The sequence below is a fragment of the Sebastes fasciatus genome, chromosome 24 (assembly GCF_043250625.1).
Source record: "Sebastes fasciatus isolate fSebFas1 chromosome 24, fSebFas1.pri, whole genome shotgun sequence".
Classification (NCBI taxonomy): domain Eukaryota; kingdom Metazoa; phylum Chordata; class Actinopteri; order Perciformes; family Sebastidae; genus Sebastes; species Sebastes fasciatus.
Window position 1 is genome coordinate 16,019,191 of NC_133818.1, and position 26,749 is coordinate 16,045,939.

Consider the following 26,749-nt stretch of genomic DNA (forward strand, 5'->3'; position numbering starts at 1 on the left):
AATGGGCATTATGTCAAAGTGTCTTTCTGAAAGTAACAGGTGGTATCTATCAGTGGAACAACAGGGATACCAAATTTGAAGTTCCTAAGTTAAATCTTTTTCGAGTTCTACTCCGGAAACGAAAGTGTGACACGCGAACGGACGAAAGGATGGACGGACGGAAGAACAGACATCAAGTCAGAATTTTCTCATTTAAAGAAGAGTGACTCATCCTGAATCCCAGGTCTGCAGGGGGATGTGGGGTCAAGCAGCAGCGACAAACTGTGAGATGTTAACCCAACACAGCTACAAACAACATGGCAACTACAAAATGAGTGTGAAATGGGTGGGGTTGAGAGTGTGTGTGTGTGTGTGTGCGTGTGTGTGTGTGTGTTTGCCAGCCAGGTACTCACGCATGGTCTACGGGCCAGAAGTTGATCAGAGTGACAGGACTGCAAGACAAAAAAACGTGAGATGATGACACAGGAAGTGGGAGGACGACAGCACAGCAAGGCATGATGGGAGCTGTAGTATGGAGGGGCAGCAGGAGACCAGATTGACACAAACAGCACAGCGTGATAAAATAGGAGTCACAGTGCACGTGGTCACACACAAAACAACACAGCAACAATATTGATAAGGTATTGATTGTTGATTTCAGATATAATAAAACATGTGATGGGATGTATCAAACCTTAATGAGTGCATAAAGGGTGTGTGTGTGTTGTTGCATGAACACTCTCACATTAGCTTCAAAGTCATTAATCCCTTACAGACCATATGTGAATTTCTTGCATGCATGTGTGCGTGCACAGGTGTCACTGTGTGTGTGTATGCATGGGTTGAAACGCAATGCAATCTGAGACTTGTGGGCGTTGTGTGTCGTCTAATTCAGGTTTGTAATTAAACCTAGTTTCTCTTCCTGTCTGTCCTTGTGTGTGTGTGTGTGTGTTTGTGTGTGTGTGTGTGTGTGTGTGTGTGACTCACGTTTCCATGTTGTCCCCCTCCAGGATGGTCTGGACAGGCAGGTAGCCCATGCGTGGGTGTTTGGCGAAGTAGCGCTTGGTCCTGAACTTGTTCTTCAGCACCTTGGCAAAGTCCCTGACATCCTCCCCTGATGTAGTCTGGAGAGAGAGAGACGGGGCACAAAGGTGGCTTTGTTCACTCCATGGGAGTGAGGAGGGCAAAACACACACACACACACACCACTAATTTATTTCAAGCCCTTTTGCCTGTATTCACACATCAAGTGAGTGAAGTTAATGCCCTCGTTGTCAGGTCTGAGTGTGTCGTTACAGTTAGAAGAAAGAGGGAATAGATTTACGACTTCTCAGCGTCTTTATTTCAGCCCCCGGGCCCGTGCTAAAAGAAATCACACTTTAACCCTCTAGATGGTAGGAAAAATGTGTACACAACTTCAGGTTTTACTGCTACGCTGCTGCTTGTGTGGCCCCTGCTGTAAGATTCAGAGGGGTTTCCATGACTTCCTGTATTATGTCAGAGATTATCTATGACCCCAAAACATTGGATTCCCTTCCTGGTGCAGCAGCTTGGTCTCTACAGACTCATCTGGCTCATTCGCTGCTAAAGGCTCCACTATGTTCACCAGCTGGTTGCTAACAACACCTTTTTACGCTACACATTACTTGTTGATACATTGCTAAAGGAATAGTTGGACATTTTAGGAAATCTGCTCATCGCTTTCTTGTCGTCAATGAGTTCTTTTAATGGATTTTTAGTTAAATGCCTGAAATAAAGTCTGTGGTTAACACAAGCTGAAGAGATTTTTTTTGTTCTACGACATAAAATACATCAATAAATATCCAACTGTCTAACAGGGCTGACACACTGGGAACGTCAGCAGCGCGTGGCGGCTGCGTTACCTGTTGTTTTTCTATAGTTTTTCTATAGTTTCTCTATACATTACTACAGTTTCGATGTCTAGACATCTGTAGAATATGTCACAGACAGTGAAGGTGATCTATTGACTGTATATTAACATCATACCAGCAACATTACTACAGTTTCGATGTCTATCTGTAGAATATGTTACGGAGATGAAAAAAGTAAAGACTTATTTTTAATTTCAAAATTAAAGCCCTCAGGCGTTTTTTTCTATGGACAGTGTTGTAGAACATGCAGTGACTTGGAGAGCTCCATGAATGAATATAGTACGGAGTTTTAATTGTGGATTATTACTATTATTTACAAATAAGCAAACATTTCTTAACCTTTCTCTGTCTAAAATAGATATAAATGATATTTATAATGAAATGAAATGGCAAACTCTATGTAGAAAGAAAGGGCTGACAGCAGCAGCTGCAGAAACTGTGCAGACACGCAGCTGAAATGCAGCTAGTGTGAACGCCCGACGCGTGTATCACGCAGCCACCACGCCACGCAGCCGCCACGTGCTCCTGACGTTCCTGGTGTGTCCCAAGGCTTAGGCTTGCTTAAAGTGCAGGGGCTGAAATACAACGTATACTGGTAGGAAAAGCATCCACACTCTCCACTCAAGATGCATTCACTGTGGCAAGACGAACTTTGGGACAGACTGCACGGATCTCAGCGTGCAGATTGTTTCCACTTCAGGAAGATAAATGATTCGACAAGTCTGGCAACCTTAAAAAATTCCCATCTTCACCGGTCTCATTTACACATTGCAGAACAGGAGTATAAATATATTCATACCGGAGTGCAGTACTCGACCATGGGGTACTGCATCTTGTGTCCCTTGGCGACGCGACCGGAGAAGAAGCAGCTTTGGCAAATGTCATAGTTGAAATGTTTCAGACTCCGATATCTGGTGGAGAGAAGAGAGGACGAGGGAGGGAGGGAGGTCAAGGAAGCAAAAGGAAGGAGACAAAAGGAGAGTGAAAAAAGAAAAGAGAGAGCAGAGGAAAGAGAGAAAAAGAAAGGGAGAGAATCAATAAAAGAGGGGGATTTATGGCTCTGTTTTCTCCAGGGTAGGAGTAGTTAAAATTCTTTCAGGCCAGTTCCTAAATGAGATATTTATGCTCCGGCCCTGGGAGTCTTCATTAACATTTATCACTGCTCTTGTCATGAAGGGGCCCACCAACAATAGAGCAGACACACCTCCCTTTACGGGGCCCAACCTCTGGTTGGACAGAATGCCTCCTGGGCTTCACCAGTATTTTAAAAAGGGTCCAGGTTACAGATAACGACTGCGGTTCTGTCACTATAATCAGAGCATCAATCATTCATATCTACAAGTGGGCTGTTTTACTGCCCTGCTGCTGCTGTTCAATTAGATTAAGGAGACAAATAAGGTTCACAGCTGGATCTCAACTCTGGTGACAGAGCAGTCTAATTGATCATATGTGTGAGGCTAATTTGTTTTTACTGGTAATAATAACCCTGACACACACATTTAGTTTGTACATGAGAGAAAATTACGGAACCCCCGAGAGCACGGCTCTCGACTAACTTTTTTTACCGTCCTCCCGGAACCGTCCCGAAATACAACCTGAATGCGGACCGTACATTATTAATCCTTGAAAGTGACCTTTAACATAAATCAAAACTCAAAAAGTGGTTTATTTTTGTTCATGAATTTATAATTTATCCAACACTTTCTTTTTTTTTTTAAAGTAATTTTAATGTCTTTTTATTTATAATTTGCATTTTTGTTTTGATTTTGATGTTAATAATGAATTTAAATTAAATTAAAATATGTTTTGTGTGTAAAAAAGTATCATTTGGTCAAAAAACAAGATCTTGCATAGGACCCCCAAAAAGCTAGGACCAGCCCTGCTAGCTGCCCGTCCTAATGGTACGTGTCCACCGGGGCGTTTTTTATCGCGAGGGGACGAAACGCTTGGGCTGCCACTAGACGCAACACACTCGGCACCTGATTGGATGAACGTTTTCCATCGTGGACTACTGCTCCCGGCTTTCAAACCGGAACCAACATGGAGGCTCGTTTGGAAACTTTCTTCTCTTATATCACGAAAATAGTTCACCGAAATGTGTTTGAGGCGAGAAATAAGCGCTGCTGTTGCTGAATCTGTATTTATTTTGGATCGACAACGTTTATTTTAAAAGATTCTCTGGAGTTTCGAGAGGCGTGATTTGCATAAAGTAGACTAGACCTCAACTTTAGGCAAATGAGAAAGGAGGTCTCTCGAATCGCGCCGCCACGCTACCAGAATGCATTGCACGGCAATGTTTACGTAGACAATGAATGGTTGGCGTGGAAAGGACGGATCCTGTGGACACGCACCATCAAGTTGGAGGAGCTGCTGGACAAGATGCTCCTGTCATGGGGAGAGACGCAGCATGTAACAGGTATTTTTCTTTCAACTCTCGTCCCAAAATTAATTTTTATCCTCCCCGATTATAGTTTTTTCGGCCCTCGAAATCCGGTCTGATCCATTTTTTCTAAGTCGGATCTAAATGGGTTTCTCTCCTGTGTTTATGACCTAAGAACAGGTGAAAAAATGTTTGTTGTTGTAATACTCATTTCGGCCACAAGAGGCTGAAGTGCACCACTACTCCACGTCTTTAATGGGACTAAAAGCATTCAGGTGAGCTTTATTTGACATAACTTATAGGTTTATTAAGGTATATTACTTTTGTTTAGAGCGCATGGAGAAATTAAAACTCACCTGGAAGAAAACATGAATGTTTTTAGTCCTATTTAGAACATGGGGTCGTGGTGCACTTCAGCCTCTTGTGGCCGAAATTAGTATTACGACAAAAAGCAGCTTAGAAAAATTGAATGAAAAATTCACCTGTTTTTACAGATGAAAAAAAGTAAGTAAGAAAAAATGATAAAACTTAGAAGACTTAGAAAATGAATCACCAGAATTGTTTTTCTCTCTTGCCTCTCAGGGCTTCTGTAGAAAACTCTAAAAAGGATAAATATCTCTTCTATCCCCCGTACACTACGTGCCACTTAAGGACAGATCTGTTGGTATCAGTGCTTCCTGCGTACAGAGCTAACTCCCCGGTAACATCAATTTGGCAATTATCAATACATCTTCTTTGAACAGATGCTGAAGCTTCTCGTCTCAAATAGCTGCTTCTAAAACACCTCACTGGGTGTCGTGATAAAGACAATAGCTTTGTGGAGTTGACCAGGGGAGCCATCTCTTTTTCATTTGTTTCTGTGTACACATGAAAAGAAAATATGAAAATCCCACTTCTCTTCTCCCTTCTGTTTTAAATAAAGAAGAACACTACAGGGACACTCTCCCTTCAAAATGAAAAGCTCTTCTGTATTATCTCTATAATAAAAAACCTCAGACAGTTATTGGAAAAAGATGGAAGGTGAGAAACAAAGATATCTAAAGGAACATATATATATATATATAGGCCGCCGGTATATGCAGCAGACTAAATATTGATATATTCAAACAATATTTCACAAAGTCCAGAAGCTCTCAGTGTGCAGTTTAATCACGTTCAACCCTTCTGTTCAGTGCTGCACCACAAAAGAGCAGAATTCTTTTTATTCGGGACCTAATTGAAAATGAAATTCATTTTGTGTTTTATTGCTCTGTATGTAATGAGATGAATGTTCTACGGCTCCAATTCTGCTCATTCAGATGTGCTGCTCAAAAGGTGGATTACATGTCGAACATTCCACTGTAAAGCCCGAGACAAAAACAGTGAAATCTTTAAAGAGGACCTATTATGCTTATTTCCAGGTGCACGCTTTTATTTTGGGTTTCTACTAGAACATCAAAAAACGCTTTACTTTTCTCATACCGGCTTGTGTTTGGTCAACCGAACCAAACTCTTTGGACTCCGCTCCGGCTCCTGCTATAACTAGCTTTGTTTGAGGGCGAGCCAAATGGGCCTCTAAGCAGGTATTATGCAAATGACTTACTTGGTGACATCACCACGTTACGGGAGAAAAGGCGGGACTAATGCCTAGTTGACATTACACGACTGTAACCCTGATTTTCAGCTTTTCAAGCTCCCCGACAAAAGCCCCAGATCAGATCCGAGAGGGTCGCCGACGCCTCGCAGACACATTCCTGGCTGCAGCCAATGAGAGCGTGAGAAAACCACAACGGCTAAAGACTAATTAAAGACTCCCGATTACAAGACAACAGGTTGTGTAGTGTGAACAGTACTGAGATCTGACCACTTTGAAATAGTGTGAATGTTGCAGACCTTTTACATGCACAAAAACCGATATAACACACTAAAGGAAAGGGGAAAAAAGCACATAATAGGTCCTCTTTAAGGCACATTTGCACTCTAAATTGACGGCTCTACCGACCTGAATCCTATGATGGGACACTCCTTGCAGATGTTGCACTTGGCCTGGTGCTTGGCGGTCTCGGCGGCGGCCACGCGGTGCAGGACGGGTAGCCACACCATGGACTGAGGCTCCAGGCGCATCCAGTCCAGGAACATGGCGGCTTCCAGCTCGGGTTTGTTGTTGGCCTGGGAAGATGAAGATACGGTAAGCACGGTTTCTTTCAACATGACTGAATCATTAAAATGCAGTTTTTTTGGAAATGTTTTATCCCCCTTCTTATCTTCTTGCGAGGAGATAAAATCACCTCTTGTTGAGAATCAAAACTCCAGTAAATGTTTCATGTGTCTTGATGTTTTTTGGTCGTGAAGCGGTAAAAAATTACCTTGAATGTCACGATGTGAAATAAACAGTTCAGTCAAAAAAACTGCCACATTTGATGACTAAGACTCTGCTACAAGGACTTTCACTTACAACCGCTCCATTGTTGTCCAAAAAACACATCAATGAGCCACACTGCTGCACTGGCTGACATGTTCCTTCATCACCATGAACACACACACACTGGAGTTTATTTTGACTCAATCCCACTAACACACTGTCCTGCTGCTAGAGAAACTCACTAGAGCACCCATTGTGGATTAATCCACCGCTGAAAATAGTCCCCCAACAAATGCATGATTTGCTCCTGTTTGCTAAAAACTACAGTGAGCAGCTGTTTATGAAACTACTGAGCTCTCTAATTGAAAGAGAACCAGAGACCACATCTATCACTTTCCCATCAGCAGGGACTCTGGGAACTCCAGGGTCTTTTTGGAGTTCCCATAGAATTGACCCCCCCACACATCTCCCTCTTTCTGTCTCCCGCCCACATGCTCCTTCTCAGAGGGAGCAGCTGGAACGAAGCTAAGCTATCTCCAGTAGTTTTAGGGCGAGATGAGATGAGATAGTCCACCTGGTGTGCGTGCCTGGGGGTGTGCATGTGTGAGATTTTCCTAAGAAGGACTGCTTGTTCAAAATAAAACGGCTTCTGTTGGTGATAATGACTGGAATTGGCGGTGACAGACGGGCGTCCGGAACATAATTTATACACCTTGTGTATGTTTAAACAGATTTTTAAACTTTTTTTTTTATTCCATCTAATACCACTGAATAGGATTGTGCTGTTTCAAGGTCAAAACAATCAAGGAACCAGACTATTACAGCCTCAACAACATGAAGACTTGATGCTGACAGCTCACATATATCAAGTTTTTTTTATCAGTGGCTCTGTCAGTCATCACAAACATATTCTATGAGATCACGGTATGTTTGTAGCGTCCCCGTTCCGTGAGAACCACGTAAACGAACACAGGAGTTGCTGGTCTACCGCTGCCTCGATCGGTTATTTAGTGTTATTGTGTGACTTTAGTGAATCCGGACTAACCCTTTAAAGTCACACAATAACTCAAACAAACAACGAGGCAGCGGTAGACCAGCAACTCCAGTGTTCTGTGTGGTAAAATTACCGTTTTTGTCAATGGAGTCTGGTGGCTTTGAAGAGAGCTTAGATAATGGCTTTCAGTTAGCCGTCGGAAAGAGCTGTCTGACAGAGAGGTAACTCATATAACCCCACTTCAAAAAATCCGAAATATCCCTTTAAACGGTTGTTGCTACGATTGGTCAGTTGCTGTTTTGGGGGGAGGGTCTTAGCAAATGGTCAATTTCCACAACATTCCCTTTGCCGAACACGACAATGGTTTTACTTTCAGAACACATTTGAGGAATAAAAAGCTAAATTGGGTGTCCAAAGTAGGGACTTTAAACATGAAAATGCTGGATCATCTCTTGGAGATTAGGGATAATCCCGTCAGACTGCAATTACTGGAATCCTTTGGGGGAAAAAAAAAAATCATGTGAACGCTGGATTTGCTGCTTGTTTTGAGGCTCAACCGGGGATGTTGGTGTAGAGAGCTGGAGACTTTGCTTCGCTGTGCTGTCACACATTTGATCATTTAAATACCCATGTGCAGGTATATATATATTTATATAGGATATATATGGGGTTCATTCTGTCCCATTTGTTTGTGAGATTTGTCCATGTTTTTCATTCCCGCAACCTCTCTGCATCTGTCAGAGATCATTTGTTTGATCCCGTGCAGGTCGTCTCCGGCTCTGTTTACCGGAGTCTGCCACGCACTTGTTTTTATTATCCTTGCTTTATCCATGTTTTGCCCTTTATTTTTCTGCAAATCTCTTAGCAACAATCCAGTAGCTTTCTATAAATAAACCCGATTTAGCCCGATGTAAACAAACACTCGGACGCTCGGTGGGGCTGTTGCTAATATGTGACCTTCATCTGGAGGGCCTTAGGCATCAGTGCAAATAGACATGCGGGGCTACTGCAGCATTCGACTGTTACTATTATTAGTGAGGACATTCATTAGGACTGCCTAGAACTCCAGACTCAAAACAAAGCACTTAGAAAGAAGCGTCGGTGAGTGTGCGAGCCACGTACAAACTGAAAGCAGCTGCGGACGGAAGGCTCGATGTTGGACCCGCCGAAGGAGGCGACCTCGCCGAGCTGCCGGGGGATCTGGATGGAGTCGTGGAGGAGGAGGCCCAGACGACGCTGGTCACAGAAACCTGTCGCGCTGGCGACCTGTCTGAACAAGACTGGAGGATGGAGATGGAGGAGGAGGTTACAAAGGGAAAGATGCTGGTTACAAAATAAGCACAGACGCACCTCTACACACAATCACTCAAATCTAACACTCATTAATACTGCACATTCAAGAACTATTTGTATTAATTTCTTATTTATACCGTTCTGGCATCTATATTTAACACATTTAATAGATCCCACTTCTCAGCATTTTGTATTTACTTATTCGCACTGTGGTTATTCATATATATTTCATGTCTTAAGGCAAATATTTGTACATATTTCATATTTATTATATTCTCATTTTTAATTTTAGTACTTATTTATATTTCTTTACATATATTGTGGGTATATTGTAGCATTATATATATATAATTTATTCATATTTTCTTACATTTCTTTATGTTTAAACAAGAGCAACTGTAACGCCTCAATTTCAATAAATCTATGATCTGATTCTGATTTTGGCGGCCCCATGTGAACAAAGGCGATACCATTTCCATGAGCACCACCGCCTTGTGTCGTAAAGATCTGCAGCTGCCAGACTCCCTTTAGAAAACCTCTCATTTTAGGCATCAGGATTATATTGAGACTGTTTCAGAACCAGTTCAAAGTTCCTGGAGTAACTTTAAGTATGCGTGGAAAGTTTTACTCTTTCAATACATCACGCTGTTCATCAATGACAATACGATGTTACCATCATAATTATGGAGAGATGCAGCAGAATTATCGCTGAAAAAAGCGTGGGATTGATGCGGTTATACAAACAGCTTCAACAAAACTATTATTGTCTCCATTATTCATTTTGCACTAATTGACTGTTTAAAAACCCCACACCATCTGGCTGCAGATCTGTGGCGCTGTGTGTTCACATCCTGCGCTCTGCAGTATCCAGGCGATGATATGAGTTCCTGGAGACTTCGATTTTGTTCGTAGAGCCGTTGTTTTCATGCTCCACTGTGATTGGCTCAGCTGTTTCAGGGTTATGGCTAGAAAGGATCCGTCTCGCGAGAGTTTGTGTTCATGTATTTACATTCTGCAGGCATCCTGTATCTCTGTGTCTGTGTGTGTATTACTCACATCTGTATTTATCCTCCAGGTGAGCCTTGCAGAGCGAGATGATCCCAGTTTTGAATGACAGAGTCCGGATCTTTCCGGTTCGCCCACTATCGACCAACAGAAAGCCACATGTTAGAGTGCGTTTAATCTCACTGAAGTAATGGAAGCTCTTCTCCGCGTGCGCAGCGTGCTACACGTACGTGTCGTAGACGTTGAGCAGCCAGTTGAGGCACATGTCCACGGACAGCGGGACGTTGACCAGGTGAGAGTGGCTCTGCTCCAGCCGCTGGTACAGGCTGGTCAGACAGGTGACCAGCTGGGAGATGTCCAGCAGCTGCTCGTTCTGCTTCAGACCGTGTTGGTCGAACACCTCGCACGCCATCGGCATGCTCAGAAGGTCCACTACGGACAAAGAGAGTGGAGTACTGTTAGTTAGCAGACACAAACACACAGCTAGGGGTGGGAGTGATGGAGGCAGAAATGCATGAAGAAATGTGTAAAGAAAATAACACAGAAATATATAAGTTTGGGGAAATAAATTAGGGATAAAATGCACAGGGAAAATTGTGAATAAATAAATGCATAAATAAATAATTACTTACATTGAAAAATAAATGCAAAAATAAATTAATACATTTAAAAACCAGTAGAAATAAATATATAAATAAATAAATGCATAAATAAATAAATAATTACATGCATTTAAAAATATTTGAAAAATACATGCAAATAAATAAATAAATAAATACATCTAAAAAATCAATAAATTAAATATATAAATAAATAAAAGGGAAAATTAAACAGAAAGGTAAATAAATGAGGGAATTAATCAAAGATAAATATCTAACGAAGCAAATTAAAACAGAAATATCATTTTAGGTCACAATTTATCAATTAATAACTGCTATATTTATTTTTATTTTTATTATGATTTTGGCAGATTCCGTCCTCCATAGTGAATCACCGGAGGCCCCACGATACGATATTACCACAATACTCAAGTCACAATATGAACTTGATCTTAAACATTTTGCGATATGCTGAGTATAGTGATAAGATATATTGTGATATTTTGAGATTTATTACCTTTTTTCAACTGCAAATTATGCAGTTTGTCAATATCTTATTTTATCTAATAAAATATCATTTTCACTCTGTTCATCTCAGAGTTTTCATTCACATATCTGAAGGTCAGAGGTCAAGGGACCCCTTTGAAAATGGCTATGCCAGTTTTTCCACGCCAAAATGTAGCGTAATTTTGTAGTTATTTAGCTTTCTTCCTGACAAGGAAGATGGTTGGTACCAATGGACTCCTTTGGCTTTCTAGTTTCAGTTACCAGGGTCGTCACTCTATCTATAAGACCGAGCCCACTACAACCTCTGGCAGACAGAATAGCAGCCATCGGATTGTTAAGAGATTAATAGTTTATATAATAAAAGATCGATACTTAATGTCCCACTGCTGAGCTCACACTATACTTCAAACAGACCTGCTGGGTTCAAGTTCTCCATGTTCAAAGTGTCCTTGAGCTCAATGCTGCTCAAGGACGGCAGTGAGAAGGCGGCCTGACTCCAGGGATCAATAAAGTATCACATTAGTCATCTTTATCATTCATGAGGTCCACTAAAGGACAGGCGGAGAGAGAGAGAGAGAGAGAGGCCAAACACCCTTCAAATTATCCTGGCATGGTCAATGAGGCAACTGAAGGTAAAGGAACGGCGAAATGTGCAGTGATTGGAATGATGGGATGAAGGCTGCCAACTCTCAGACACCGTCTTGTGACGTTTTTGGAATATGTATACATTGTACTATTAGGGAAAGCCATTAAGGCAAATACCCGGTAGAGAATAAAGAAAAGGAAATTAAGTGGGAAAAAAAAGAAATGCGAAGAAACAGCGAGTAAGAGCAACGAGGTTAAGGAAACAAAAAAGGAAAAACTTCACAACCGCGCTTCCTTTCGGCAGGGTTAATCACCAAAACCTGTTCATTTCTATTTTTAGAAAGCCTCCTTAACATAAATAGTGCTTGTGTGCTATACAGCTGCAGCTATACGCCTTAAAACATATCACACACACGGAACAGCTCGTAGGCGGCTCACACTCTTTAACTCCACCACGATGAGTAAACACACACACATATATATATATATATACACACACACATGTCCACTGTCAGAGCAGTGAGGAGGAAAAGAGGAGGACGAGAGAAAAGGAGGAAGTGAAGAGGAGACGATGGAGAAGAAGAACGGCCGCGGCAAATTGAGGTGAATTAAACAAAAAACAGACAGGGGAGCTGGAGGAAAAGAAAGAACAAAGGAGGAGTGTAGGAGGGCTGGAACACAATGAGAGGATCACTCATGATGAGAGGAGTGTACTTGAAGCTAGAGACAAAAAAGCCGATGTGACACCCATTCAGGAGAGGTATATACATGTATATATAGAGAGTACTTACAGCAGAGGGCCTTCTGCAGGCGTCTGAGCTTCATGGCTGTTCGGTAGGCCGAGAACCGAACGTTGTTCAGGTCGGCTAAAGACGGAGGGACGAGAACGAAGGAGAGTTAGAGATGAAATCTTCTTGTCATTCAGCGGTGTGATGGATCGTGAAGTGATACCGCGTCTTGAATCACAGTCCAACACATTCTCACTCCCCAAATCCTCAAATACCTGAAGGGTTTAACCCTCTTGGACGGACCAGGGACGGCGTGTCAATATACGCTCTTTACATGCATAGTGTCCTTTCAAAATAAACTTCCGTTTTCACAGGAAGTTAGGTTTAGGCAACACAGCCACTTAGTTAGGGTTAGGAAACGGTGGTGGCTGACGTCCACTGACTAGCTGCTCACGTGACTCACGAGACTGACGATACAAACGTGACTAACTATTAATTCACACTTTCATATTCTCCCGTCTAGACTGTTGTAATTCCCTCTACACCTGCCTCAGTCAATCTGCTCTAAATCGCCTTCAGGCGGTTCAAAATGCAGCGGCCAGGTTATTAACCAGAACTAGCCGTCGGTGTCGCATCACCCCTGTTCTGGCAGAATCAACTTTAAGATCTTGCTAATTACATACAGTATAAGGCACTGCATGACCTCGCCCCCAGTTACATTTCTGATCTCCTTGTTCCATATTCGACCTGTCGAAACACTTCGATCCTCTAATCTCGGCCTTTTATCCATCCCCCGCTCAAACTGCAAAACAAAAGGTGATCGGGCCTTTTCTGTCTTAGCCCCCCCGACCCTCTGGAATCACCTCCCCCCCCAATCTATTAGAGCTGTTGAATCTCTGGACTGTTTTAAGCAGCTTCTAAAAACCCATCTCTATAGGCAAGCCTTTCTATAGGCCTCATCCACATGTGTGTTTGTCTGTTTTAGTTTGATCTGTTACTCATTATTTCAGTGTTTCATATTGTCATTTTTGAAGTGAAGCACTTTGTAAAGGTGTGTTTTAAAAGGTGCTATATCAGTAAAGCTTTACTTACTTACTAAAGACTGACGTGACAAAATAAGTCAACGTTACTTTTAGTTTGACATGGCACACAATCGGCGGCCTCCTGGTTGAAGGTCTCGTGTTTGTTTGACCCGTCCACCACCTCTCCCCAACCTGACCACACGGCGGTATCTGACAAGTCGGGAGTGAGGACGGTTTGGCGATTCATGACTTTATGAGACGACAGAGACAGGCAGTGTGTGTGTGAGAATGAACATCTTACCCAGAGACTGGTAGAGCTCGGCCATCTTGGGATGATCCCAGCATGTTGTCTGGGTCTGGTGGCTGGAAGGGGACAAAAAGAGACAGAATGGTCAGATGTCATCAAACAAATCATCAGCCTAAGGCTCTTATCAACATGGGAATGGGCAAATATGCTGCTTTATGCAAATGTATGTATATATTTATTATTGTAAATCAATTAAGAACACAAAACAATGACAGATATTGTTCAGAAACCCTCACAGGTACTGCATTTAGCATAAAATTAATATGCTCCAATCATAACATGGTAAACTGCAGCCCAACAGGCAACAACAGCTGTCAGTGTGTCAGTGTGCTGACTTGACTATGACTTGCCCCAAACTGCATGTGATTATCATAAAGTGGGCATGTCTGTAAAGGGGAGACTCGTGGGCCCCCATAGAACCCATTTACATTCACATATCTGGAGGTCAGAGGTCAAGGGACCCCTTTGAAAATGACCATGCCAGTTTTTCCTCGCCAAAATGTAGCGTTAAGTTTGGATATTTAGTCTCCTTTGCGACATGCTAATGTGACATGGTTGGTACCGATGGATTCTTTAGGTTTTCTAGTTTCATATGATGCCAGGATCTTCACTGTAGCTTTAAAACTGAGCCCGCTACGACCTAAAAAACTCAAGTTGTGTTAATTCATTATAGAAGATAGTGGCGTTAATGCTAAAGTCACATTAACCCAAACAAATCCACTACTAAATGTGTCAAAACCAAGTTACCTTCATGTATAGACGACTTACAGAAGATCTGGATTTGTACAAATAAAACCCTCCAGACAGTTTTGTAAAACAGGAGGGGTAAAACCGGCACAAGAACGGCGTACTAATGCCAAACGATTGTGCCTTCCTCAAAAAATCAAAAAGGAGATGGAAGGTCCTTTTAGGTAACGCTGAAATGAATCTCAGTCGCCGATGAATTACATCTGCTTCCCCCAAAATCCCACACTGTGACATTAATCCTGTCTGTTTGTGTGTTTCTCCCCTCCCGTCTTCTAATCTTAGGAAAATAACAACCTGCTGTGGCACAAAGCCACACAGACTCTCTGCATCACAGAGAGTGTGATGGAGGAAGAAGAGGAGAGGCAGAGGGAGAAAAGAGAGATGGATGGCTGCTGTGTCATTCTCCCCTCACACATTCGCTCCTCGTGACTACTGCTCGCCACTCACAGGAGACTCGGCTGTGTATTCCTGTGTGTGTAGGTGTGTGTGTGTGATTTACGCCTTCAGAACCGAAATGAGCGACGTGCCTTTTTCTCTCACGGAACAGAATATGAATGATAACGATGATATTTAAAGAATTGGTGCTTCTTGTTTGAGGTCTTGAACCCGTTCCAGTTCCTCCAGCTCCTACTGAATGTGTCCCGCACGCTCCGTGTCAATCTAGTATTGTGTCCGTCTACTCCTGGGTCACAACTAATTAACAAAAGTTAACTTCCCCGTGACCCGTCGCAACCGGTGATATAAAGCACTGCTGACGACAATTTTGAACGTTCACACGCAGAACAATGAGGTCGTCAGGGGGGAAATGAAACACGCCTTGAGAATTCACCAGATGACACCTACAAGAAATGGACAAAAATAAATCTGTCTTTATCCGAACACGGCTGTATTAACCTGCTACAGGAGCCACCGACTCTTCCCGCTCTCCCACTCTCAGTTTCCTCAGCCCCTCGTCTGACTCATCGCATATAGACTGTGGGTGTAAAAGTGTGTTCACACCAAGAGCGAGGGGCGAACATTTCACGCGGCGAATAGACGCGAATTTGTGAAAACGTGAACGGTGCGAATGACTGTCGAATGAATGATTGTCGTCTTGCGGACAGATTTGACAAAACATGAATTCCCTATTTCTTTATAAATCGGCATCATTATGTTGTTTGCATCCTTTTGATCTGTTTGCAACAAAGTCGTATTTATGCTTAGATGACGTATATCATATCTGTACAGAGACTGGATGAAACTCTGTGTATAAACGTATGTGTATAAATCACAGACTGTCTATGGTAGAAACAACATCGCTGCCGTATTTATGCCTAGATGACTTTATCTTGAGTGTTGATGGAGCAGCTGCAATGCCTGACACTGATCGATCCAAACTCCATTCAGAAAACAAGCATTTTAAAAGTTGTTTGCGTGTCGTCATGTGGACAGACCTGATAACCATGAATTCAGACTTTTTACAAATCGGCATTATTATGTAGTCATTTCAGCATCCCTTTGATCCGCAATTCGGTCACAGTGACCTTTGACCTTTAACCACCAAATTCTTATTAGTTCATCCTCGAGTCCGAGTGGATGTTTTTGCCAAATTTGAAGAAATTTCCACCAGGTGTTCCCAGAGATATGGCGTTCACGAGAATGGAACAGACAAACGTATGTACTTCCAGAGGCAAAATAACTACATTTAAGTCCCCCGAATTCAAAGGCTTTAAAAATAGCTAAATCTAACCTTAAAATAGTGATATTCCATCAAAAACACTTTATTCTACAGGTCTCATTTAAAATTTCCCCAAAAATAAACCGTTTACACCAACCAGATCCTGTATAAAACATTAAATTCTGCACTCCTCAGCGCAACTGGGAAGTCATGAATGACTCTGCTGAGCCAAACGGTCACGTGACAAACATTCAGCGAAACTTCGACTGAACTGCAGGCTTGTAGGTAGAGGTTGTAAAAATGCAAATAGTTCAATCTGTATAGCAATGTGGAGCCTCAATGTTTTCCAATACTGGCAACACTAGAGGGCAAAATGCTGTATTTATATATTCCATTTTTCCAATTTGTGTAAAATAAATTGTCAAAGAAATTCAACTTGCACTTTTTCTTTGAATCAGAAGGTTAAATGTTAAAAAGATTAAAATCCTTTAGCTTATCTTTGCTTCCATTGTGTCATCATAAATCCATAAGTATAGGTATAGAAGCTGTTGAATACGGTTAAATATGCTGTCAGTATTTGCTGATGTACAAAAGCCTACTCTCCCAATACGTCCTCCCAACGTTTCCTGTTTAATCCCAGCCCAACGTCACCATCTGATCTCTAATTTGCATCTCATGACAACTTTAAACACCCACTTTGAGATGAAATGCCATCTAGAAAACATTAACACTCCACTTACATTAAACGGCAGCAAAAACTAATTATGTTACTGTAAAGCGACGAGCTGATTTTTCCTGGCCATTAGTTCCACTTAGCTGCTGTTGTAATAATTATTGTGCTAACATGATAAGAAAATGTGGACGGCTAATTCCAGCTGTCAAAGTGCATCCGTTTGAGCAACAAAAAAAAAAAAGAAATGTTCTGCGCCACAATAAATGAGTGTGAAGAGGTGTCGGATAGTAAATGTGATGGTAATGTGCCAGCTGCCTGTTTACATAAAGCTAATGGAAGCCACATGTCTTACCAGCGAAGGCAATTAAGTGTTTTTCTTCAGAGCACATCAAATATTTGAAAAGTCCTTCACAGGAGACGGAGAACAGTGGAATCTAGTGCCTTCCACTTTATATGTCAGATGGTTAATAAATAGACATTTGGCTCCCTGCAATCCTGGAAATGAGAGTGGCTTCTTATTTAAGAGTACGTGTCAATCAATGTGTCTGTGACGCTCTCGTCATTAAGTTAAATATAGGACGGTTAAATGCCTATTCAGTGCCAGCTAGAATGAAATATTAGAGCCACTCTGTTGCTGGTGTGAAGGTGAGAATGAGACAAGAGCTGGAAGTGGAGAAAAGACTTCCAAATAAAGATATTCTTAGATCAAACACAGATTCCCATGGCAAGCCATTTTAACATTTAATAGCTAAGATTGACTATCCGGAATTAGAGATATACACAATTGCATATCTATAACGTCATTGTGACTAGTCAACAACAACGTCGCTGCCGTATTTATGCGTAGAGGACTTTATCTTGAGTGTTGATGGAGCAGCTGCATAGCGTGGCACTCATCGAGCCAAACTCCATTCAGAAAACAAGCAATTTAAAAGTTGTTTGCGCGTCGTCTCGGGGACAGACTCGACAAAGCATGAATACAGACTTTTTACAAATCTGCATCATTATGTTGTTATTTCGGCATACTTTTAATCCATTTGATATTTACAGATATCTGCAACGTCATTCTGCCTAGTCAAAACTCTAATTCTAGATATCTGTAAATACATTTTGACTATCCCTAACTCCAGTTAGAGATATCTACAACGTCATTCTGACTGGTCAAAATTTAATTTTAGATATCTAAAAAGGACGCTGTATCTTGAACTGGAATTATGACAAGTCATAATTCAGTCGCGGATATCCGCAATATGAATTACGGATATCCCCAACTGAATTGTGGATATCCGTAATGAGAAACCCCATACACATGAATGGCAAAAAGTAGTTTGAATCGTACTAGTCAACATAGAATTAGGGATATCTTGAATTAGAGTTATGACTAGGCAAAATGACGCTGCAGATATCTCTAATGAATATCCTGTCTGGCTATTAAATGTTAAAACGGCTTGCCGTAGATTCCCATTTCTTCAATACAGTTGTGTGATCATGCTTACATACATGTGAATAGTAGGTGTGCAAAGTACGCAGTGGGTGTTGTGAGTCAGTGGGGGGGGAAAAAAACTTCATGGCGAACAAAACAAACAGCTAAAAAGAAATGTTTCAAATCCAGTGCTGCTCAGCGTCACAGACAGAGGACTGTTTGCCGCTTTATAATTCTGGCCGGAAGCGTGTTGGTACACAACTGCATCCCGGCTTGTTCAAAGCACACGTGGAGCTGGTCACACACAAGCGCACCTGCAGTTAACCTTTGTCTGAAAAGCAGCCAAATAATAATCCATAATGCTTGTGGTTTTTTTTTTTTTTCTCCGCATTGCCCTTGTTTTTCTCTCTCCTGCCTCTCTCCCACTCCAGATAATGAGGAGAGGGGTCCCATGGTGAAGAGCTACTTAAAAACCCTCTAAGCTCAGAGTCTGTGCAAACAGTAGCTCAGTCACTCATCGGCGTGCAGCTACGAGCCACTCGGACGGAATCCTTCTAATAGCCGTGCGGAATCAAATACGCCGAGGCTCCGAGATGCGGGGCGTCGAACTGACAAGTGTTGTAGTTCAATTCCCAGAATCGGCTGAGAGAATCCGACGAGACGTCCTTGAGCAAGACGGGTAGGTTGCAGCTGTTTACATCAGCTGCTCAGAAGCAAACAGCAGTAATAATAAGGAGCACTGCAATTTTCATGTGAAACTGAAATGATCTAAGTCCCCGATTCTGAGGTTTTATTGAGCCAAGTGTCCTGAAGAACAAGAAAGAAATGCATACTGGATTTGGTTGTCATCTCTCCCTCTGTCACTCGACCACTCACTTGCAACGCACACATCACACCAACGTAATATACATATAAACATGTGGATAGCTGTCGGTACCATAGGTAGACTGTTGAACTCACTATCGCTGTGCCCAGGGGAAACACCCACCCAAATCCGCATTGAAATTGGCAGGACGAGAGCTAACGGGAGGTGCCACTGACACACACTATGCTGTGTTCAGACTTTATTCAGTAAAAATGAGAATTGGGCAAAGGTAAATTATAATCATGATGTGTTCAAATGTAATCTTGTAAAAATTTAATTTTTTGGCAAGAAACTTGAATAAATCCAGTTGTTTGAAGGAGATGTTTTCACGGCAATATAGAATAGATAATAGAGGGAATTATGACCGGTTTAACTTCCTAACCAGTATGCAAATGGTAATAAAAGGAGTGTATGTTGAAGTACATAAGATTTGATGTTTTACTTTTGTTTTTTACCGTGGTATGGCATTTCACTGGTATTGGCATCGACTACTACATTTGTGGTATCTTGACATCCCTAGTGTAGGTCTACGGGAACTGACAATACACTTGAGATAGCCAAAGAGATTTAAGCTGTACTCAATTTTCGTATTATCTTACATGAAATACTCCTAAAGGGTTTTCAAAATAAGGGTACATAATACTTAATACTTAATTATTACATCATTTTTAAAATGTCAAATCCTGGTGATTGGTAAGAAGCTACTCTTGAACCAGCTTGAACCAGATCTAGGTTCATGTGTTCTTGAGCAGAACACTGACACCCTCCCAGCTCATTGGGTGTTGTTTTGTCACTCTGCGGAGGACAAAGAGAATCCCCCTAAAGAGATCAATAAAGTATTGCATTACATTTCACTACTGCATTAACTGCAAACCTCAAAATTCCCCACCCTTATGTCTGCCACACCACCCTCCTGTCCTCAACACCTTATCTGTCTCCACCACCCACTGCAGCTCCAGCCTCCTACTGGAAAACACCTATTTGTTGGGAAGACACACACACACCAACAACACCTGACAAACACACATTGTTCCAATACGTCTACAAAATCCCGATCCGCAGTCCTACCACTTCCCACCAGATGTCCCATTGGGATTAATGAACAAAAAAAAACAACAACACAAGAGAACAATCATACATCAGTGGTGGCCCTGCAGGAACCGAGCATCTCTAGTTTTCACTCTTTTTTTTTAACGCTCTTTGAAAGCCGACACTGTCTCCCTAGAAAATGTATCATGGCCCCAGGACACGCCAAAGTGTTGATAAAGCATCGTAAACTGTCAAAAGATAAACTACTGCACACTGGGCGGTTCCGGCGGAGCAGTCGGGGATTCGCTGCCTTGCTCGAGGGCGATCTGATTGAAGCTGACGAGGGAGGGGAAGAGCATTCAACATTCACATCCCCCCACCCGCCGTTTCCCAGCGCAAATGGGGAGATAAACCAGTACAGACAGTAATGATTTAAACTAACTCTCTTATTGAAATGAAAACACACAAGAAACTTGGAAGTAAATAAAGATCAAAGACGTTTTTTGGCAATACTGTAAATGCACTACATGTTCTGCAACTTCTTCCATGTAAAGTATTTATAGCAAGAGAGTCCGTTCAGGGCTGGCGGAAGGGGTGGTGAATGGGTCAAACAAACACAGATCTTTTCAAGAAACAGCGGTTCGTGTCCGTGTGAAACTAAACGTAACGTTGACTTATTTTGTCACGTCAGTCCCATTAGTCGGTAGTCACATGAGTCGTTTTGTAACGTGAGTCACGTGAGTCGGTAGTCCTGTGAGTCGTTTTGTAACATGAGTCCCATGAGACGGTAGTCCCGTGAGTCGGTAGTCCCTTGAGTCGGTAGTCCCGTGAGTCGGTAGTCCCTTGAGTCGGTAGTCACATGAGTCGTTTTGTAACGTGAGTCCCGTGAGTCGGTAGTCCTGTGAGTCGTTTTGTAACGTGAGTCCCATGAGACGGTAGTCCCTTGAGTCGGTAGTCCCGTGAGTCGGTAGTCCCTTGAGTCGGTAGTCCCGTGAGTCGTTTAGTATCGTCAGTCCAGTGAGTCGGTAGTCCCGTGAGTCGTTTAGTATCGTCAGTCCCGTTAGTCAGTAATCATGTGAGTCGTTTAGTATCGTCAGTCCCGTGAGTCAGTAATCATGTGAGTCGTTTAGTATCGTCAGTCCCGTGAGTCGGTAATCATGTGAGTCGTTTAGTATCGTCAGTCCCGTTAGTCAGTAATCATGTGAGTCGTTTAGTATCGTCAGTCCCGTGAGTCGGTAATCATGTGAGTCGTTTAGTATCGTCAGTCCCGTGAGTCAGTAATCATGTGAGTCGTTTAGTATCGTCAGTCCCGTTAGTCAGTAATCATGTGAGTCGTTTAGTATCGTCAGTCCCGTGAGTCGGTAATCATGTGAGTCGTTTAGTATCGTCAGCTCTGTTAGTCGGTAATCATGTGAGTCGTTTAGTATCGTCAGTCCCGTGAGTCGGTAATCATGTGAGTCGTTTAGTATTGTCAGCTCTGTTAGTCGGTGATCATGTGAGTCGTTTAGTATCGTCAGTCCCGTTAGTCGGAATCATGGGAGTCTTTTAGTATCTTCAGTCCCGTGAGTCGGTAATCATGCGAGTCGTTTAGTATAGTCAGTCCCGTTAGTCGGTAATCATGTGAGTCGTTTAGTATCGTCAGTCCCGTTAGTTGGTAATCATGGGAGTCGTTTAGTATCGTCAGTCCAGTTAGTCAGTAATCGTGTGAGTCGTTTAGTATCGTCAGTCCCGTGAGTCGGTAATCGTGTGAGTCGTTTAGTATCGTCAGTCCCGTGAGTCACACAAGATGTCAGACTTCAATATCTGATTATGAGGTAAAAATAACACTAACTATGGAACATCGGCCAGATTTATCTATGTTTTTAGCCTACAGTTTGTTTACAATTGGGCGCATTAGAGAAAGTCGTGCTGCTTTGGCTGCTTCCTGTTCACACTGTTGCTGTACAACAACCACTGAATCACTGCTGATACATTGAAGAAAAGGCCTGAACCTGCTCACATTATTATTTCTCCAGGAAATATAAAGCATTCCTCTGTGCAGCATCACTTCAAGTTGGATTGAACTGCAGTCATTCTTTAACAGACAATTACACACACTCCGTCACACAATAACCCACACGCGTGCGAACACACAATGCTACATATTGCAGTTAACAGGCAGCTGAATAGCTTATTGCGGCGGTGACAGATAGGTGTTTTAAATAATGGATCCGCGCAGACACACGAGTGTCACTTCTCGCTGCAGTCAATTATGGCTCTTGGATGAATGATTAAAGGTGGTTTATGGGCTATGGCGATGTCTTCCTCTGCCTATCATTGAGAGTAAGCCCCGACAGAACGCTTCCTGCACACCAGGCATCTGAATGAGCTCCGACAATGGCCTTCAGGGATGTGATGTGAACAAGAGGAAAAAGCGGGCGAAAAAAGCATGAAAGCCATATTCATCAGCTGGATATTAGAGGAAGCGGTTTGTGAAAGAGAACCTAAAAGTACAGAGAGAGAGCTAACCAATATTATTTTCCTTGTGATAATGTATCATAATAACAGTTGCCCTTTTCTGCATCTTAATCAAACATGAGATTTTTTAAAAAGATAATTCTGGTTCTATTTTAGTTATTGTCAGCAAATCCAATGAAAACACCATCATCCTGCTGGAAAAACGTTCTGACTTCCCTACTCCGTCTGTGGCTCTCAGCCTCAAACCCATACTGAATATGGAAACCTTTGAAAACAGCTCACAACTTTCATTTTTTGAAAGAGACGTGAAAGAGTAATTTCCAAAAAAACAGCTGGACGGTAGCAGCGAGACGACGTATGTTTCGCTGTGCAGAGTTTGTTTTCACATGCATCTGCTCAATGGGGAGTTCCAAGTTTCTCTGAGGCCCTGTTCAGACCTGGTGTTAACACGCATCCTGAGTGATCCCATCACAAGTGGAGGTGTGGAGGATGAATTGAGATCCGATTGCTCAGACCACATTCACTTTACCCTTTGCATATAGAGTAGTGGTCACACAAGACGCATGTGGAGACGCATTCTAATGCCAGGTGGGAACAGACGTATTTAGAGCTGTTCACTTGTGATCCGATCACTTGGGACACTTCAGTGCCAGGTCGGAACAGGGCCTGAGCTCACCTGTGTTTAACACATGGACATACCTGTAGGATTTATGACATCACAGCTACTTTGAAGCCAATCATGGTCCACTATGTAACTAATATAAGTGTGATGTGGAAACTTGAAGCCTCCCAGGCAAGCCCCTAGGAAGAGCGCCGGTCGTCAATCCTGACTTTCGTAGTGGCTAAACGGCGGTACTGCAACTTCCGTGTCAGTCACGTGATGCATTGGGCCCAAAAATACTTTTTCCCATAGACTTACATTGGGAAAGAGACATCTGTAACTCAGCGGATCATTTTTTTTTAGGTGATTCAACCCCACAGTACGAACACTCTAATAGCCCTTATTTAAAAAATTACGTTTTTTAAGTTGTAAAATGAACTAATAGCTGAATCCAGAGTTATTTCTCCTCCTCCGTTCATGTGAGTGAGACCCAGACCGAGGCTGGAGCACCAAGCCGTGACTACGGCGGGACGTTGGACCCTGTGACCAAGTCATGTGACCGAGCGGACGCTACTCCGCCAATCATCTCGGACGCTACTCCGCCAAGATCCGGGTACTTTTCCGGACGGACGTCGAGCCATTTAGGCTTCATGCGCCAATGAGCAACTCTAATAGGAATGAACGGAGCTCAGCCTCCAACGCTGTATCCAGTTCTTTAAATACATCCATGCTCCCATGGCGTCAAATACCGACGCTTTGTCATGGCTGTCGGCGTTGATATTGCTGCGAAAGGGTGCCTTAAGCGGCAGGAAACGCATCAGGCTTCCAATTATCTACAATGTAAAACCCATCCGCGGCGACAGTAAACGCACAGGGAAAGTACTGTGGTGACGTATTATAGCGAAAATAAGAGCGAAAGAGACACACAGGGCAGGTGGATGGCTCCAACAAACACAGGGCTTTCATCCAGTAGGTTTCACAACAACATCATTTCACAACATTAAGCACAAGTTACTGCGACGGAAACAGTGACGCCCCGAGGTGTCTGACAACGTGTTACCAGATTACACACACCGAGAATGGCCTTTTCAGTGGAGACATCTTGTGTACAGCAGTTAACCATTTGAAATTAATATTAACATATTCAGAGATTCTGGACTTTTAATAAGGAAGAAGGAGGAGGTGTCGTTTTAAGATTTTTTAACGAGGTAACTTAACTTTTTGGTGGAAAAAAGCAGGTCAGACACAAATAATTCTTTAAAGCACAGTATTTTTTTACATTTCATAGAACACGTTTGGAGGGGTCCTTAATTTAGGTCGATTGATTAATCGTTCAAAACTGAATGTTTTGAGGTATCGGGCTGTTGACAAGGCAAAATAAGCAATTTGATGACATCACTTTGGGCTTCAGGAAACAGCTGCACGCACAGAAAGGGAGGGCCTGCCCACCATAAACCTTATGTAACGTGAAAAACATACAGGCGTCATACTGCAGTGGTTCAACAAAGATGATGGAACACAAATGGAACAAATTAATTCCTCACACATTTTTACTCTGTGACCTTTAGCGAATGTTTTGTTTCCACAGCCTCTGCTCGCTGTAATCACCGATGTCTTTTGATGCTTTTGGCTTCAAGAGGTTGAATCCACGGGTAAATAAAGGTGATTATAGATAACGCTTGGAACAACTGTTCCCTCGTGGAACAGCTCATTGGCGACTTTATCAACCCTTTTACAACCAGTGAAATCTGTCATCGGCATCACCGTCACTACTGCTAATCAGATGGTATGTCTGTGTGCAGGCTGGGTGCAGATTATCTACCCAGCAAGACTAAATGCATCATTAGTTTGACTCTACACACACACACAACAAGTCATTTTAAATCATTTTAAAATACAACCTGAGGCTTTCGGAGGCAGAGACTTTGAATAAGCGTAGATTCATACTAATAACTGCACAGAAGCCACTTTCATACATGAAGTATGGGATGAGCTTTTCCTGCAGTAACGGTGGCTCTGGCTGGCTCACACGTCTGACAAGCTCCCCCACAAAGTCTGGAAGAAGGGAAAACAGAAGCAGCTCTTCTCTTGTTCTGTAGTGGCGGACATTCATATTTTACATTTTGGGCTGTGAGCTGCAGGGTTTTTGGCGGGCTAATTTCCCCCTGGGGTCTGGATTTCAAAACTTGTAATAATTAAATCTCCCTTTTCTCAGTCAAGGATCAAATGATCTCACTGACTTTGTCCGCGTATTTCAAAACCTTTGGCAGGGATCATGGTGATCCCGATATATGACCAGGTAGGGATTTCCAAATTTCATAACTCGGACCATTTCACAAAAGGAGCCAGGATTAGCACAGCTTTTACATCCAAATGTAAGTATACTTTCAATAGAGTGCTGCAGGAATGAGTCCTAAAACCCGGAAATGAGTTCGCATTTTAGCACTTCCGGTTCCCTCGTCTGGAAGTCAACGGGTTTCTTGGATGGGTTTTTAATTAGATGCCCGTAATGAGGTGACCTGTTGTCTCTGGCACTGTTCAGACCTGGCATTAACATGCGTCCTGGGTGATCCAATCACAAGCGGACAGCTTTAAGTACGTGTGTTCACACTTTGCATTAGAATGCGTCTCGAGTGACCACTTGTGTTCGGATCTCACTTCAACGCTCTAAATGCAAATAAACACATAGTGAACACACGACTAATACAGCAGACGTTGCAACGTAATATTACAGGAATGTCAGTAGTAACATTCTACACGTTCGTGAATTCAGGTACGTTTTATTAAGTCAAAATATAAGGTTATTGTGCCGGCGGTCCCCGGGTAAAGAATGTGGTCACATGTGGCCCAGACCACCTCTGAATGTGGTCTGAGCGATCGGATCTCAATGCGTCCTCAATGCGTCTTGAGTGCGTTCACACCTGTACTTAGAGCTGTCCACTTGTGATCCGATCACTCAGGACGCACGTTAATACCAGGTCTGAACTGGGCCTCTGTTAGCCTACTGTGTGACCACAAACAAAACCATCATTTGGATGTTTTGGTGCAGACAACGTACTTACAATGTTTAAGTGAAACTAGACTTTGAGAAATGTGTTATTTACAGCAGTTTTTCCAGGTATTCTCAGGAAGACGTGTGAGATATCTACCTTCAATTTTGAAATACCCAAATGCTTTTTGTCCGGATTAAAAAGGTAGGATCGGATTACTACATCTGAATCCAAATCTTCAGGATCAAAAAATCTTTGGATCTGCTTTGAAATAACCTCCCATCAGAATTTAATCCAATCCAAACCAATATAATCCCGTGACATCATTTTGACATAACAGCCCCCTGAGGGCTAAAGGAAGATAACATCATCTTCAAACTTTTCCGACAGCCTCCGGTCACAATTTCTTTCTCGAGACCAGTCTGATTAGAAGTCGGCTCAACCGTAAATACCAGTCGTTTGTTCTGACATGCCGATACAGAAATATCTTCTCGTTGCCGCAATTATCCAGAGCCTGTATAATTTATCAGTCATTCAAACGCGACACCTGAACAGAAAAAAAGGCGTGCAAGCTTGAATGTGGGAAAGTTTTCTTTCATCGCAAACTCTGAATGCAGAAATTCACCCCTAAAAAAACACCGCACATGAACTAGAGCGGTTCATCTGCACCGAATA

The 26,749-nt window shown here is 42.5% G+C and overlaps 1 protein-coding gene across 9 annotated transcripts in view; it reads right to left on the reverse strand.

Annotated features, from left to right (window-relative positions):
- The window catches only part of dmd (dystrophin), a 308,168-nt gene that overhangs the window by 17,254 nt on the left and 264,165 nt on the right, over positions 1-26,749 (reverse strand). For all 9 annotated transcript variants that reach the window (XM_074626944.1, XM_074626943.1, XM_074626939.1 and 6 more), the window contains 9 exons: positions 13,627-13,688; positions 12,367-12,441; positions 10,115-10,316; positions 9,936-10,021; positions 8,709-8,866; positions 6,233-6,399; positions 2,671-2,782; positions 967-1,103; positions 393-431 (listed from right to left, as the gene is read on the reverse strand). In XM_074626944.1, coding sequence (XP_074483045.1) covers positions 393-431; positions 967-1,103; positions 2,671-2,782; positions 6,233-6,399; positions 8,709-8,866; positions 9,936-10,021; positions 10,115-10,316; positions 12,367-12,441; positions 13,627-13,688 — 1,038 coding nt within the window. The remainder of the gene's footprint in view (positions 1-392; positions 432-966; positions 1,104-2,670; positions 2,783-6,232; positions 6,400-8,708; positions 8,867-9,935; positions 10,022-10,114; positions 10,317-12,366; positions 12,442-13,626; positions 13,689-26,749) is intronic.